This window comes from Nicotiana tomentosiformis, chromosome 4 (genome assembly GCF_000390325.3).
Source record: "Nicotiana tomentosiformis chromosome 4, ASM39032v3, whole genome shotgun sequence".
Taxonomy (NCBI): domain Eukaryota; kingdom Viridiplantae; phylum Streptophyta; class Magnoliopsida; order Solanales; family Solanaceae; genus Nicotiana; species Nicotiana tomentosiformis.
In genome coordinates this window covers 6,728,128-6,745,625 of record NC_090815.1, presented here as the reverse complement: position 1 = coordinate 6,745,625, position 17,498 = coordinate 6,728,128, and the positions used below count along the sequence as shown (strand labels likewise).

The 17,498-nt window shown below is 36.4% G+C and overlaps 1 protein-coding gene across 1 annotated transcript; it reads right to left on the bottom strand.

Annotated features, from left to right (window-relative positions):
* Positions 1-2,350: 2,350 nt before the first annotated feature.
* Positions 2,351-3,103, bottom strand: LOC104100885 (uncharacterized). The gene has a single exon (XM_009608252.2). The coding sequence runs from the start codon at positions 3,101-3,103 to the stop codon at positions 2,351-2,353; it is 753 nt and encodes a 250-aa protein (XP_009606547.2).
* Positions 3,104-17,498: the final 14,395 nt, after the last annotated feature.

Sequence of the window (17,498 nt, the reverse complement as noted above, 5' to 3'; positions counted from 1 at the left end):
TGCAGCCAGCTCGAGTCTTTCAAAGCTTCCTCTATTTTCTTCGGCTCAATCTAGGAAATCAGTGCTATGTTAGCTTTCTTCATCAGAGCTCCCCTGGTTTCATCAGAGCTCCCCTGGTTTTTCATTCCTTCACTTGGATCCCCAATGATGAACTTTTGAGGATATTCCGATTCAGTTCTCCATTCATTTGGATGAACTGTATGAGTAGTTGAATCCTCTGGAGGTTCTGATTGATTGTTGCTAATCTCATTAGTTGATTCTACCACACTGTCAGGTTTATTAGTCGACTCTTGAGATTTGCTTATTTCCTGAATTACATATGTTTGATTTTCATCACCTGCAGTAATTCCTTTCTCGGCCGAAGTGTTATTCTCATTAAAGATAATATGTACTGACTCTTCTACACATAATGTACATTTATTATAGACTCTAAAAGATTTACGATTCAATGAATAACCCAGAAAAATACATTCGTCACTTCTTGGATCGAATTTTCCAAGATTATCCTTACCATTATTATGAATGAAACACTTGCTTCCAAAAGGATGAAAGTAACTTATTTTGGGTCGTTTACCTTTCTGCAGTTCATAAGGAGTCTTCATCAGGATGGGTCTTATGAGACATCGATTGAGGATGTGACAAGTTATACTTACTCCTTCTGCCCAGAAGTGATTTGGCAGTGAATATTCTAGTATCATAGTTCTTGCCATATCCTGTAAAGTCCTATTTTTCCTTTCAACAACTCCATCATGTTGGGATGACCTTAGAGCAGAGAAGTTGTGAGTGTATCCTTGATCGTTGCAGAAATCTTCAAATGCTTTGCTTTCATATTCTCCTCCGTGATCACAAATTCTCCTCCGTGATCACTTTGAATAGTTGTAATAAGATATCCATTTTTTCTTTTGACCTTTTTACAGAAGATCTCAAAAAATTTCAAAGCTTCATCTTTGTGAGATAGAAAAATCACCCAAGTAAAACGTGATTAATCATCAACAATAACAAATGCATATCATTTTCCTCCTATGCCAGCAGTTCTAGTAGGTCCAAATAAGTCCATAAGCAGAAATTGCAAGGGTTTTGAAGTGGATACAACATCTTTGTTTTTGAAAGAATTTCTAGTTTGTTTTCCAATCTGACATGCATCACATACATGATTTCTAGAAAAATTAGGTTTGGGTAAACCAATAACTAAATCATGCTTGGAAAGTTTTTTCTATCAAATGCATGCTTGCATGCCCAAGTTTCTTATGCCATAACCATGGATCATCAGATATGGAAGTTAAGCAAATATGACCATCTATATTTTCAAAACCATAAAGAATATAGACATTTTCATACCTTTTACCTGGGAGGATTATTTTACCTGTCTCATCTTCAATAGCACAACATGTTTTCTTGAATTTTACTTCATACCCTGAGTCACATAGCTGACTTATACTCAGAAGGTTGTAGTTAAGTCCGTTAACAAGATAAACTTCAGTGATATCACAGTTATTATTGAAAGGAACTATTCCGGTACCAACTATCTTTCCTTTTGCGTCATCACCAAATTTGACAGTTTCTCTATCTATTTTGGTAACTTCTTTAAACATGTTTTTGTCACATGTCATGTGACTGGAACACGCACTATCCAAGTACCATTTTCCTTTGCGACTCCTTCTGTGGTATTCCTGCAAAATATAATTATCACTTCCTTTTAGGTACCCAAGCTTGCTTGGGTCCTTGTTGGTTAGTATTACTAGATTCAGGATTATTTTTGGGTTTTCAAATCCATCCTGAGACATTTGACTTACGAAATCGACAAAAAGAATATTTGTGTCCATTTTTATTACAGTAGTGACATGTAGGACTTGATCCATTTTTGGTTCTCCCATTTGTGTCAGTACTAGTGGATTGTGTTCTGGTTGGTCCTTTTTCAGTTAACTTGTAAGTCGTCTGGTTCGACTTTATAGAACTATGACTGGTGGATTTGTGCATGCCATTGAGTTGCATTTGCAATTCATTAACTTCATCTTGAAGTACTTCTTTTTCAATTTCGCATACTTCAAGCTTGAGTTTCCAGTCTTTTATTTCTCTGTTGAGTCTCTTTATTTCATTCATCATATTTTGAGACTTTTACAAAGTAAGGTCAAGAATATCCTGTAATTCATTACATCTTTCACAGCTAAAACGTCTTACCTCGCTTGTTTTCACCTCATGCCATGAAATAATTCTCGTTGTCATCTTTGCAATCATCATCTGAGATGTCCTCGTATGTCCAGCACCCTGAGAGCTTGTTCATGTCGTTTTCCAAAATTATCATGAAGCATAGATTTGCTATCTCTTCATGTTCAGAACTGTCTTTATCACTCTAGCTTCCAAATGATTTGTTCTTATTAAACCCTCTGGAGACCTTTCTTTTAAGCTCAGGACATTCAGCTTGAACATGCCCAAATCTTCTACATTCATAGCATTTGCCATCATTTTTGTCTTGTTCATTGTATTGCCTACTTCGCCTGGGTGGTATTCTGCCTCTTTTTGTATTCCTGTATCTCCTCATTAAACCATCCAGGTTCTTTGATACGATGACAATTTCTTCTTGAAGAGCTTCACGGTCGTCATCAATATCATTGTCCGTTCTTTCAGTTGTAGCCTTGAAAGCAACTGTTTTCTTCTTCTCTTCTTGATTTGTTTTCTTGAGATGAGTTTTCTCGAAAGCTATAAGTTCTCCTCGAAGTTCATCATATGATAATTTGTTCAAATCCCGTGACTCAAGAGTAACTACCTTTGTCTGCCAAGTAGTGGGCAGACTTCTCAGAATTTTCCTAACTTGATCACCACTTGAGTAGGGTTTGCCAAAAGCTTTTAGATCACTGATGATTTTGCTAAATCTGGCAAACATTTCTTCGATAGATTCTCCTTCTTTCAACTGGAAAAATTCATAGTCATGGACCAACATGTTGATATGGGTTTCTTTCACTTTACTGGTTCCTTCATAAGTGACTTCAAGTTTATCCCACATCTCTTTGGTTGTATCACAACTGGAGATTTTCTCATATTCCTCACCACTTATAGAATTATAAAGTAGATTCCTTGCTTTAGCATTAACTTGCACAACCTCCATTTGTTCATCGGTATATTCATTTATATCTTCAGGATCAACGGGTGGTTGAGCGGCAGCCGGTAGTGGGTAATTCTCCTTTTTGATAACTCTTCAAACCTTGACATCATAAAATTTTGCATATATGGAATCTCCTTTTTGATAACTCTTCAAACCTTGACATCATAAAATTTTGCATATATTTTCATACGCACTTTCGAGTGAGAGAATTTTTATCCATTGAAGTATAGTGGCCTCACTTGCGATGTTCTTTCCTGAAAGAGTGCTCCGATAATAACTTGATTTTCCATAATCTTTTCTCACAAGTTGTTAAGCAAAAGAAAAAGTGTGAGCCTTGCTCTAATACTAATTGAAAGTACAAGAGGTGAGGGGTGAATTGTTTATTTTTATATTTTAATAGCTACTAGTTGACTAGTTTTCTAATTAGTCGACTAGATGTAATAACGAAATAATAAGAAGAGCAGAAATTAAAATACAGAAATAAAGTGCAAAAATTAAAGACACTGGAATTTTTATACTGGTTCGGATTCAATGTGAATCCTAATCCAATCCCCTTGAGTTGCAAGGGAGTTCTCTTTCAGTAAATGAGTTTCTGGAGTACAATCGTGAATGGTATGGTTTACACCAGTGGCTCAGTTTCTATGTCACTCGTTTCTTTTGATACAATGCCCCACCAATATTTTTCTCTCTTTCTTCTCTAACTTGTTACACATTAGATCTAATAGAGCTACAATGTTTGTTTGCAGTAGAACAAAGAGAGGGTATTTGGTTCGATCAAAGTATACTTTTCTAAGGCTTAAGGATGTGTATAAATACTTTGTAAGAGGCCATTGCTGAAGAGATATTCCAACTCAAGAGATTTGATCCTTGGAAAGAGATTGATTCTTTCCAAAAATAAGGTTATTTGCCGTTTCTCTTCCTTGATGAAAGGACTTTAATAGCTTTCCTTCTACAGGTCTTGATAGCGCCGAATTTTCCCCTTGATTTTTTGATCCTTCTAGTAATAGCAACTTGATTGATCATCTTGCAAGATTTTCGATACTTCTTTTCCGCTTCAATCAATCTCGGATTGATTTCCTTGTCTTTGATTGATTCCTTCAATCTTGGATGCTTTTCTTGAGTTTCTTTAATTGATTCCTCCAATCTTGGATGCTTTCCTTGAGTCCCTATACCAAGAACAATTATATTATTTTCGTCATTAAAACTAAAACCTAACAAATAACAAGTAAGCGATCTATTTTCAATCCCGTTAATTATCATTAAATAGATTAATTTTCGATAATAGTAGTACCTCCTACGTCACATTCTCTTGGGGTTCGACTCCTCTCCGAACCCGGCGTGAACACAAGGTATTTCGTGCACCGAACTGCCCTTTTTACTAATAATAGTAGTAACATGTATTTTTTAATTGTCTAAACAATTAAGTCTACCTTATGCCACTGGCATCACAATTCACAGGATGATTCAATGTGTTCCCTAGTTATTCTTGATTCTCTTAGATTATTCTTTTTTTCAACTTGATTTTTTAGATTAGAAAAGGTAATTTGTGCTTATTATCATTATTGTTTTCTACGTTGGAGGAAGAAAAGAAAACTCGCCAGATCTCTCACATGCAAGAAACTTATCGTTTTATGTAGCTCAACCTAATCAAAGAGAATAAAAGTCGAATTAAGACAACTTTATCTCATACACATTTAATTTGGTATATAAGGTACTAATGTAAAGAATTTTTACGTCGTAAAATTATCTTTACCATACATATCTTATTCAATATTTCATGGGAACTTACATGTAAATATTCTTTATGTGATCCGATAAAATAAAAAAGTTTACACCAACTGTATATAACTTAAGTTCTAACTCATTATTATTATTATTAATATTATCATTGTTATTATTATTATTATTATTATTATTATTATTATTATTATTATTATTATATCTTGCAGTTACTTTTATACATACATAATAAATAGGTGCCGAAAATGATAAACAGCTAAACTTTCACGACTAATTGGCCCATCGAAAAAATTCATTTTGTTTCTAAGCTTCAGATGTTGACATTGAATTTCTCTAGCTCTTCGTCGAATAAATTGTTTTTGTTTTTACTAGGAACAAAAAATTAGTTAGGTCGGGAATAATCTGTAATGATATAATACTGCGCGCAGGCTGTATTTTGTCTCGCTTTGACACTATGGTAAACTTAATAGGGAGATCTTAACTTGGCTAATATGTTCCTAAAATATTATATCTATATCTAATATGATAATAAAAACCCGTTCGGAAGATACTACAAACTTGAAAAATAGAACGTGAGACTATGTTAAAGGTTCGGTTAGATTAATTCAAACTCCATAATCAAAACTTACATCTTGAACGCTAACTAACAATACGCGTTACAAACTTACAATAAAGAATTTTTTGTTTGGCTTCGCCTGTTTGTTGGTTCCATGCCATACGATATTGTACATATCATTTGGAAACTTCGTATTAGCTTTGATAAGGCGAAAAAGCACGTGCTAACCTTTTTTTGGATTAGTAATCGAAAAATAGTCGGCGTTAGTAAAGTCATTGAAAAATAACTTCTATTTTGCTGAAACATGAAAAGATCCAACATAAGATGCGAGATTATGGAGTTCCTGCGTATAAACTTCCAGCATATTATGTTGGACTTCAGCACACGGAAAGTTCTAGCATAATATGCTGGATTATGAAGCTTCTGCATATAAACTTCCCGCATATTATATTGGAACTCCAGCATATTATGAAATTCCAGCACATTATGTTGTATGCTCATATATAAAAAAAATTCAAACTCTAGTTCCATATTTTTAAGGGTATTTTTGTTAAAAAATTATCTTTACATGAAAATATAGCTAAGTTTTGATTACTTTTGAAAATGTGCTATTTTTCAATTATCAGTTGTAAATCTAGTTATTTTTTATATTTCCATAAGAGTGGACATATGTGGAGTTTTGTCAGAATCCAGTATGTGGAGTTTATATGTCTTAACGATCTTTTACACAAATAATTAATTTCAAATCCAGTAAATCAAAGAGGTTGTGATAGTCTGATAGAATTCCAAACTCAAATTCATAAAATTTAAATTTTTGATTGGTCCCTACCAGGCATATATACATTAGAGCACTGACAGCAACAAACATTAATATTGTATTGCTCAGTGCTCACCCATTGAACAACACTAATTAATATCCGAGAGTACGATGTTCCTAATTGCTTGCTTTCCAAACAGCGGCAAGACGAGGATGTTCCAATTACTCGTACCTACACTTTATCTCTTTTCTCATCCATTCAACAATAACAAAATACGACGAAAATTCTGTAGTTATTGTTGACAAGTACTTAATGCTTTTCCTTATGATAATTCGGTTTTAATATGTTACATATGTTGGGTTTAAGCTTATATAGCTTATAACAGGAACGTGAAATGGAGGAAAAATTGAAAATTTTGAATTGTCTCATATTGGAAGAGAAAAAGTGTTTTGATGAATATATATATAATTGCACTTCTTCTAGCTCTTAAAAAGTCGCTCGGATTCGGCTTGGACCAAATTTATTTATTAATATTAGGATTTACGTAATATTATTTTAATCCAAATTAGTCGTTTTTGTAACAGTAAATTGATTTTCCTCCGCTTTGATTTTTCCGTTAAAATTTAAATTTGGCTGTTTGCGTAAATGGCTTTTTATAAAAACAACTATTTTGAGTTACAACATTTAAATGAAGAGTTGCAATTCTTCGGTATTACCTAACTTTTTGGTTATTATATAAATACATGATCTTTCCCACAGATTTTTCTTACAAAAATTCTGATTTCTCCTTCTTCGTTCTGCATTGTTTTTAACACATAGAAAACAACAGTAAGTGTGATTTGCTATCGTTTTTTGAGTTCATTGGTCACTGGGGTTTGAAGTACCGCTACACAAGTGAGGGTAATCTGTTATATCCTGTGAGAAAATAATCTTATACCTCGGGTACTTAGAGAGGGATTAAGTACCTTAAGGGGGATAAATTTGCTGCTTCTTTTACATTTCTGATTTTACTTTGTTTCTGTTTTTTTTAATATATTTCCGAATAGAAATTATTAACAACATATATTTGTACGTAATTTTAACTTTTGCCTTTCACTCGTGTAATTGAATTCAGCGAAAATTCTGTAATTATCGTTGACAAGTACTTAACACTTTTCCTTACTATGATTCGGCGATTTTTAATACGGTATTTGGCCAAATATATCCTTGTACTTTCGAAAATAGTCTAAGAATACCCTTTCCGTCATACTTTGGAACAAATATACCTTTATTTTGGATGGAGTGCCACGTGTCAGCACCAGATGAAAACGACTCATTTTTTTTTACCGGATCTATTTTAAAAAACCCACCACTCGACCCGTTTTAAAATTCAATTTTTTTAAAGCATATATTTTGTAAAAACTGGGGAAAAAAAAAAGAATTTGCAAAATATATATTTTTAAGTCTTTTCAGTTTTTTTAAAGTATTCTTTTTGTAAAAACTGAAGAAAAAAAATCCGGTTTTTTTAAAAAATCTTCTTTTTTCAGTTTTTACAAAAAAAATACTTTAAAAACTGAAAAAACTGAAAAATATATATTTTGCAAATTCCTTTTTTTTTTCAGTTTTTACAGAATATATATTTTTCAGTTTTTAAAGCATTTTTAAAAAATATTTTTTTTTCAGTTTTTACAAAAACAATACTTTAAAAAAACTGAAAAGACTTAAAAATATATATTTTGCAAATTTCTTTTTTTTTCCCCAGTTTTTACAAAAACAAATCCAGTTTTTACAAAATATATGCTTTAAAAAAACTGAATTTTAAAACGGGTCGGGTGGTGGGTTTTTAAAATGGATCGGGTAAAAAAATGGGCCGTTTTCATTTGGTGCTGACACGTGGCACTTCATCCAAAATAAGGGTATATTTGTTCCAAAGTATGACGGGAAGGGTATATATAGCCCAATAGTATAACGAGGGGTATTCTTAGATAATTTTCAAAAGTACCGGGATATATTTGGCCCAATGCCGTTTTTAATATGTTACACTTGTTTAGACGTAATTCTTAATTACTTTCGCCTTTCACTCACCCGTGTAGTTGAATTGACAAGTGACTTGAGCAAACTTTGCAAATTAATTCTAATGAAGTTGCATAATATATAGCCAGTGCCGCCTTGTAATAGGATACCATGAAATTTTTATCAACAATTAGATGCAAACACTTATGGTTCTTTTCATTATTTCATTTCCTCCATCCAGTACCAAATATTAGTCATTTCATTGTCGTTTATTTGACGTTTTAGAAAAGTAAGAAAAACAAATATTCATTCTTTTGCAAATGATCTAATCTTATCAATTATTAGTGAAGTTTTATACGGTAAAACGTTTAAGAAGAGATAAAAAATAGTTTAGACAAATACTTCAATAATTAAAAATATTAAATATTTTTCTTAAAAAATATGCAAAAAAAACATTAAAAGCCAAATAATATGGACAGGAGAAAGCGGTGATAATTTTCCTTTATGTAGGTCCCATCCCTATCTTCTGTAGTTTCTATGGAACTCTGTTTTAGAACTTTTTCGTACTGGCGACAGGTTAGGTGAGAAGTTGTTCGAAATCTTCAAATGAATGGTTCAAGTAATGGTTACACCTAGGATGACAGCTCGACAGCACCTTTTTTTTTTCGATTTTTTCATCCAACGTTGGAGTCCGACTATATCCGGATTCGTGCCGCGTAGGACCCCATTCGGGAGAAGCGTTCCCTACCAAGTATTTTTTCATACCCAAAGCTCAAACTCAAAACCTTTGATTAAAGGAGGATTAGTCTCATCCGCTATACTACATCCTTTGGTGGTGACAACAGCCTTTACCCTAACACACACATGCACGTTTATTCATATCCTTTATAACATGGATGTTCTTATTTATTTTTCTCATTAGATATTCGATATTTATTTTGTGCTCCGACTAATTTAAATTTAATCCGAAAAGCCTACTTTAAAAGGTAAGACATTCTTTAATTATCAAAGACGATTTCATTCATATAACTCAAATTCAGACTTCCGAAAGGAATATTAATTTCCATCACAACCTTTAGTGATGAATGGAATACAATGTTATGTAACGATCCGACCGATCGTTTTGACAATTAGTGTCTCGTTCGGTGGCTTAAGGTCTCGAGTAGCTTCGTATCATGTATTATGACTCGCGTGTATGGTCGAGTTCGATTTTCGGATGATTCAGGATTTGGTTTGGAAGAATAATTCTTGTTTTAGAAGTTTTGACCGCAGTTTGACTTTTGTGATGACGACTCCGAAATGGTGTTTTGATGATTCCAATAGCTTCGTATGGAGATTTCGTACATAGGCGTATGTCCAGATTTGAATTTGGAAGTCCGTAGGCTGATATGATGCATTTTGGCAAAAAATAAAAAGTTGAAGGTTTGGAAGGTTGAGAGGTTTGACAGAGAAATGGCTTTGTAGATATCGGGTTCAGATTTCACTTTCGGGAGTTGGTATAGCTCCGCTGTGTCATTTGGAACTTGCTTGCAAAATTTGACGTCATTTTCGGGTTGATTTGATATGATTCGACGCGAGTTGTAGAAGTTGAAAGTTTATAAGTTCATTAAGTTCGATTTGAGGTGCGATTTGTAGTTTTGATGTTGTTTGACGTGAATTGAGGCCTCGAGCAGGTCCGTGTTATGTTATGGAAGGTGTTGGTTGTTTCGACAGGGTCCTGAGGGGCCTCGGGTATCTTCCGGATGGGCTTCGGGCCATTTTCTTCTATTTTTGGACTCTATCACCTGGTGTTATTCATTGCGTCCGCGCCTTTTCTTCCGGGTTCGCGTAGAGTTATGGTGGTCTCAGGTACTTTGTTCTTCGCGAAAGGTTTGTTGGAGCTCAGGGATTCATTGCGGACGCGATCGTGGGCATGCGTTAGCGGTCCGTTGTTCGTGTTCGCACCTGTGTGTTCGCGTTCAGGTAGTGGAGCTGGGAGTTGGTGGACTTTTACTCACCGCATTCGCGAAGCTTTTGGTCATTTTTCATCATGTTCGCGAGGTGTGTGCTGCGAACGCGAAGCCTTGTTTTCACTGGGCAACATTTTGTTCTTTGCGATCGCAAGGATTATTCCGCGATCGCGTAAGAGGAATCACTGGGCAGAATATATTTACTCTATTGCGAGGGCTTTTGTTATTTTATCACCTTTTGAGTTAGAGAGCTCAGATTTGGGCGATTTTAGATGGAATTTTTACATGTTGGATTGGGGTAAGTGTTCTTTATTCGGATTTGATTATATTGCGTGATTCCATCTTTATTTTTAATATTAAATTTGTGTTTTGAATGAGAGAAAATGGATTTTTTTTATAAAATCTTTCAAAAATGTAAAATGAGGATTTGAATGCCAATTTAATGTCGGAATTTGATAATTTTGGTATGGTTGGACTCATATCGGAATGTGTGTTCGGATTTTATGAATTTTGTCGGGTTCCGAGATGCGATCCCGGGGTTGACTTTTTGGGTTGACATTTTAGTTTTCTTTAAAGATTGAAACTTTATTATTCAGAATTGTTTCCTATGATTTTCATTTATGATATGAAGTTATTTTGGCTAGATTTGAGCCGCCCGAAGGTTGTTTCACACGAGAAAGTCATTTTAGAATATCGGTTTAGCTTCTTCGAGGTAAGTATCTTGTCTACTTTGTGTGTGGAAAACTACCCCTTAGGATTCGTGTTGATTGTGCTATTGTCAAGGCCCAATTTCTCCTATGTTGGGTATCGTAATGGCACCTAGTCTTAGGGACTAGGTAAGCCTAACATTTATTGAATAACAACAATAATTAAATAACATCTAACAATTTCTGAAATAGAAATTTCTATAAATTTTATAAATTTCCAAAATCGGTAGTACAAGTCATAAGCTTTACACAGTTTGCTACAAATTTCTAAATATAACTGTTTGGAAATAGGTAAAACAGTGTGAATACAAAATAGGAAGGTGACTTTGAAGCCTGCGAATGCAGCAGTAGGTTTACCTTGAGTCTCCACAGCAACAATCCGCACAGCTAGCTAATGATCAACTGACTTTGAAATACCTGGATCTGCACAAAAATATGCAGAAGTGTAGTATGATTATACCACGGCGGTACCCACTAAGTATCAAGACTAAACTCGGTGGAGTAGTGACGAGGAACCGTCAAGACACCTACTAGACTAAATAACCTGAATAAGTATAAGTATAGGAATAATAGAGTATGATAGCCACATAAAGACAACGCGAAGTGGCAAATAATACGAAAATTTCAATAAGGAAGGAAAACAACAACTAACAGCGGAACACCATAATAATGACATAGAAGAATGACCGGAAATACAATCTAAATTCGCTAATCACAGATAAAGAAAGGACAAGTAACAACTCAACAAACGACCGCTTTCGCACTAGGTTTTAGTCAATAAATTCCACGAGGTACCGAACCTCATACTATTCACAACTCAAGGGTCCCAATACCTGAACCCTAGTACCAGGCATCTTGTGCCCTCATTATACTTTGTAACCGCACTGACAACTCTCGTGCCAATTATTTCAATACATAAGATCCGCACGATTAATTTATTTTCAATGAAATAAGGTTGAAATTTTTAAACCAAATAAGAATTCAACAAAGAAATGGGTCTATTTTATAAATAGTTTGAGTAAAGAAGAATGACATTTCAATTTAAATAAAACATCAAAAAATCTATTGCTTCGGTTGTAAAACTTATTAATTTAAAATACAATAGTAACTTCTTTTATTTAAAATAACTCAGTCATAAAAAATCGGTATAAACCAGGAATATAAATCTTCAGAGTCTCGTACTAAAAAGCCCAAGCCAACATAATATAACAAGGAAATACAAACACATAGTAAAATAAAATAATACATCACGGCAGATCACAAGGATCGACCTAACACGGAAATATAAAATAACCAAAGACAAGTGCAACCATAGAGAGATGTCAACAAAGGTCACTCCCGAGATACCGTCTCGTAATCCCAAAAGTAAATGCTCAAGAGGGGATCTCCCGAGATACCGTCTCGTAGTCCCAAAAGTAAATATTCAAGACGGGGGATCTCCCTAGGTACCACCTCGCAGTCCCAAAGTAAATATGCAACAAACAACAACAACAACAAAATGCCCCCAGGCCATTACATGTCATCACATATCAATCCCTGACATAGCCCATCTTGTCTCGCCACGTGTGCAATAATAAAGTAAGTGGCTGCCTTGTCTCGCCACACATGTATATTAATGTTCTCACCTTGTCTCGCCACATGCGCAACCCATATATATATATATATATATATATATATATATATATATATATATATATATATATATATATATATATATATATATATATCCCGCTTTGTCACGCCGCATCGTAAATATCAATAGTAATAATGGCACGACAGAAATCTCGTGCCACCCCATAGAAACAACCGCACGGCAGAAACCTCGTGCATCACAATGACAAGTACAACAGCAACAATGACAATAAATACAAGAGTGCAGAAAGTAAATCAACTCAAGAACTTTAAATCACAAGGAAACGATAGAACTAGTTCATAAGGAATAATCACGACAGAGAATACTAGGCGTAATAAGAACAACTCAACAAGGAAGGAAACAATATGTAGCAACGGTCCCACAATGTACAGTTCAACAACGAGGAAACTAACACGAGTCAAATAATTCCAAATAAGGACAAGTCAACTAAGATATAAGATATCTAACTTTTTTTAAGGTTGGGCAATTAAGGAGGAGATACAAAAAATTCAATTAGGGATAAGTCACAGAAAGATAATCATAGCCTCAATTAAGGATGAACGATTACAAAAGAAATAAACAGCTAGGGGAAGATAACATGGCAATAGAAGAGATAACAATTTCAGTTAAGGCACAGATGACTCAAATAAGCAACAAGGGCGGATCATGAAGCAATTAATTCTAATTAATGCAGGTAGAGGTGAAACTAGTAATTAAGAGACGTATCCATAACATAACAACTGCATAATCAGTGAATACAAGGACCTATGAACCCAAAAAGGCCAACTTTTCACAAATAAGTCTGAGCACGTATTCGTCACCTCGCGTACGCGGACTACAATTAGCATATAAGACTTAAATCCTAAAGGGTAGTTCCCCCACACAAAGTTAGATAAGATACTTACCTCAAAGAAGACAGACCGATACTCTAAAATAAACTTCTCGGGTGAAATGACCTTCGGGCGGCTCAAATCTAATCAAAAATAACTTCAAAGCATAATAAAACTCATAAGAAACTATTCCAGATCATAAAACCTCAATCTTTATCAAAATCTAAAAATCGACCAAAAATCGACCCCCGAGCCCACACCTCGGAACCCGACAAATTTTACAAAACCTGAACACTCATTCCGATACGAGTTCAACCATACTAGAATCATCAAATTCCGATACCATTTCGTCCTTCAAATCATGCTTTTTCATTTTGAAACTTTTCTTCAAAAATCACTGTTTTTCTCAACTCAAAACACAAATTAAATGATAAAAATAAAGATAAAATCATTGAATATATTAAATTCTAGGTGAAGAACACTCACCCAATCGATTTGCTTGAAAATCCCTCAAAGAAGCTCCCAAAACCGAGCTCTAAAACTAAAAATATGGTGAAAATGGTCAAACCCTCGATTATAAACCTTCTTCCCGGGGACATAATTAGTTGCTTCTGCGCAACCGCATGTGTGCACGTCCAAACCGCACATGCGCTTCCTCTCACTTCTGCGCCCTAGAATCCGCTTCTGCGGAGCCGCTGATGCGCACAAATTCTCTATATTTGCGGAGGCTGCCAAGTCCAGCTCTTCTCGCACCTGCACCTCCATCTTCGCACCTATGACCATCACACCTGCGCCCAAGGTCCGCAGGTGCGATTACAGCAGAACTCAGACCTCTTCGCAACCACAAAAACCATTTGAAACTCATTTGAAGCACACCTCGGGCCCCCGAGACCCCGTCCAAGCATACAACCAACTTCCATAACCTAACACGGACTCGCTCGAGGTCTCAAATCATATCAAAAAATGACCAAATTACGAATTGCACCAAGAATCGAACTTATGAACTTTCAAATCTTCCAACTTCTAAAACTCGTGCCAAAACCTATCAAATCAACCCGGAATGACGTCAAATTTTATAGGCAAGTCATATTCAATATTACGGGCCTACCCAACTTCCGGAATCGGAATCTGACCCCGATATCAAAAAGTCTACTTTCGGTCAAAATCTCCAAATATTCGACATTCGCCATTTCAAGCCTAAATCAGCTACATACCTCAAATTCACAGCCCGGACACGCTCCTAAATCTAAAATCACCCAACAGAGCTAACGGAACCGACATAACTCCATTCCGGAGTCGTCTTCACACAGTTTCGACTACGGTCAAAATCCTAAGACTTAAGCTTCCGTTTTAGGCTCTAAGTGTCCCAAATTACTCTGAATCGTCCGATAATTGAATTTAACCACACACACAAGTCAATGCACATAATACGAAGTTTCTCAAGACTTATGCCACTGAACGAGACTTAAATTCTCAAAATGACCGGCCGGGTCGTTACATCCTTTACCTCTTAAAACAAACGTTCGTCCTCGAAGGTGCCAAGAATCGCCTTGACGTCTTCAAATCACTGAATGCACATATCCAACAAACACCCGCGGGTGACCCCACATCACCTCAATCCATATAAGCATGACAACACCATCTCAACTGTAATTTATCCTTTCTACCAATACTGATAAGCCTTAGAGTCAAAATTCTCAGCATCCGCTCGTTTTCAAAAGACCTGATTCTAAATCTACACCCAATATTAGTCCTAACTAGCTGCAACCACTTATGCCTACACCCGCAAGTTACAACCACACAACATGACACATCACACATAGGCCCAAAATAACAATTCTAATCACAATAGCTGCCCGTAATCAAATCCAGCACCGACAATTAGCCTCATATCCGTTAGAACTCTATTTCAAACCTCCACAACACTGACAACGATGCAAGAAACATGAAGACCTCTTAACTATACACCCGAATCAACAAGTCACAACTAACACCACCGGGCACACACCTCGCAAGCTAAAACTCAAGAAGCACAGAACAAAAAATGACCGAATATGTAAAGAGAAACACATAAGAGAAACATCAAACAAGCCCGACATGCACAACTCTCTATGAGTACCATCCTACAAATCAAATTAAAAGGAAAAATTAAAGTATATGAACAAATCACAAGGATCTCATCCTGATATAACTTCCATCGCGGCATGCAACCCGGCTCAAACATATCAAATCATATGGAATCGCGAGGGTCTCACCCTCAACTCTGAATCACAGGTCGAATACACATCATACCAACGGAAATATTCCACTAACTTAATTCTGCCAATAAAATCACAACACTTACTCAACTCTCACCCCGGTAGAGTATCTAAATCACAACTCGTAACGAAATTACTCAGGAATAACATCAAACCTACCATAATGGACAACATGAATTTACTTCTAGCCTCGCAACTCTCAATAATGAATAAAAATAATGATAGACATGGCTACCACTCAGAGAATCTCCCAACAGGGGAAAACACATGAACATAATACTAAGTCATGAACTCACTCATAGGTGGAGCAACCAAATAGGGTAACTCACCCCGATAAGTAGAACTGAAACAAAAATACGAATAGTGCCCCTCTGTAACAAATTAAAAGCATACCTGTTTGATATCATCTGGCACAGCGACCTCCAGCCCACTATATGAGACACATCAACGAGTCGGGCCTTCCCCTCTTGGGCGCCCTCTACTCGCCTGAATGCTCCGTTGTGACACACCTGTCCGGAGTATAGGACGATCTCTCACCATGTGGCTGGTATCACTATACTCAAAACAACCTCTCTACTAACGTGGCTGTGGGAACTGTGCGGTACGGGTACTCTGAGACCCATGAGCACCTGAAACACTGTGCGAAGCCTGAAGTGCAAACAAAACTGGATGACCCACAAAACCTCTACCATGCCGTACCTTGCCTCAAAAATATGGACCAGTAGATCTCTCTGGTCTGCGAGGCCTCCTAGCCTCCCTATCCTCTCTCTCCTAACCTCGTTTGTCCTCTCTCACAGGAACATTTCTGAAAATTAAACCCATGTAAGTGAACCTGACTCAGTCGGGCTACCAAACTCATATGCCCACCACCACTGATAAGCCGCTCTCCTGAGCTGGAACTTAACAACCCCGCTCATCTCCACAATACCCATAGTAAGAAGAATGCGGTGACACTTCTCCAAGAAACCTTGGGTATCATCTGTTGCCAATCCAGTGAAGGTAGAAGGGTGGAACTTCTTGTACCTCTCAAGTCTAAGTTGTTCTTCCTAGGATGTTCTTACCCTAACCACGGGCTGAACTGAAACCACAGGCTATGTCGCCATGACTCATGGAACCTGACCAATATGAACTCGCTGCTCTGGAGTGTAGGCGGTGGGAGTCTGGGTTCCTCCCCCGGTCTGTGAAGTAGCTGGTGCAACCGGAATCAACCCCGCCTCAGCCAAGGTACCAAACATGCTCAGGAACTGTGATAAGGTCTCCTGAAGTCTGGTGGTAACAACAGGCGCCTCCGGTACTTGTTCCCCAATCGGAGCTACTGACGGCTCCTCAACTGTTGCTCTGGTGGATGCTCTAGCTGCAGCGCGTGCTCCTCTTCGACATTTGCCTCTACCCCTAGCGGATCTTCTCCGAGGAAGCGTCATTAGTAACTGCAGCTCGTGTCCTCACCATCTGTGAGAGAATAGAATGATAAAAGCTCAAACTTCAAGATCAATAAACTCGCACGATAGGAATGAAGGAAGTGAAACTATCCTAATAGTTTCATAACCTCTCGAAGATAAGTACAGACGTATCCGTACCAATACGCAAAACTCTACAAAACTCGCTTATGACTCGTAGCACCTATGAACCTAGAGCTCTCATACCAACTTGTCACGACCCAATTTTCCCTCTGTTGGGTATCGTAATAACACCTAGTCTTAGGGAATAGATAAGCCTAATATTTACTAAATAACAATAATAATTAAATAACATCTAACAAATTTTTGAAATAAAAATCTCTATAAATTTTATAAATTTCCAAAACTGGTAGTACAAGTCATAAGCTCTACAGAGTTTGCTACAAGTTTCTAAATACAACTGTTTGGAAATAGGTAAAACAATGTGAATACAAAATAGGAAGGTGACTTTGAAGCCTACGAACGCAGCAACAGGTTTACCTTGAGTCTCCACAGCAACAATCCGCACAGCTAGCTAA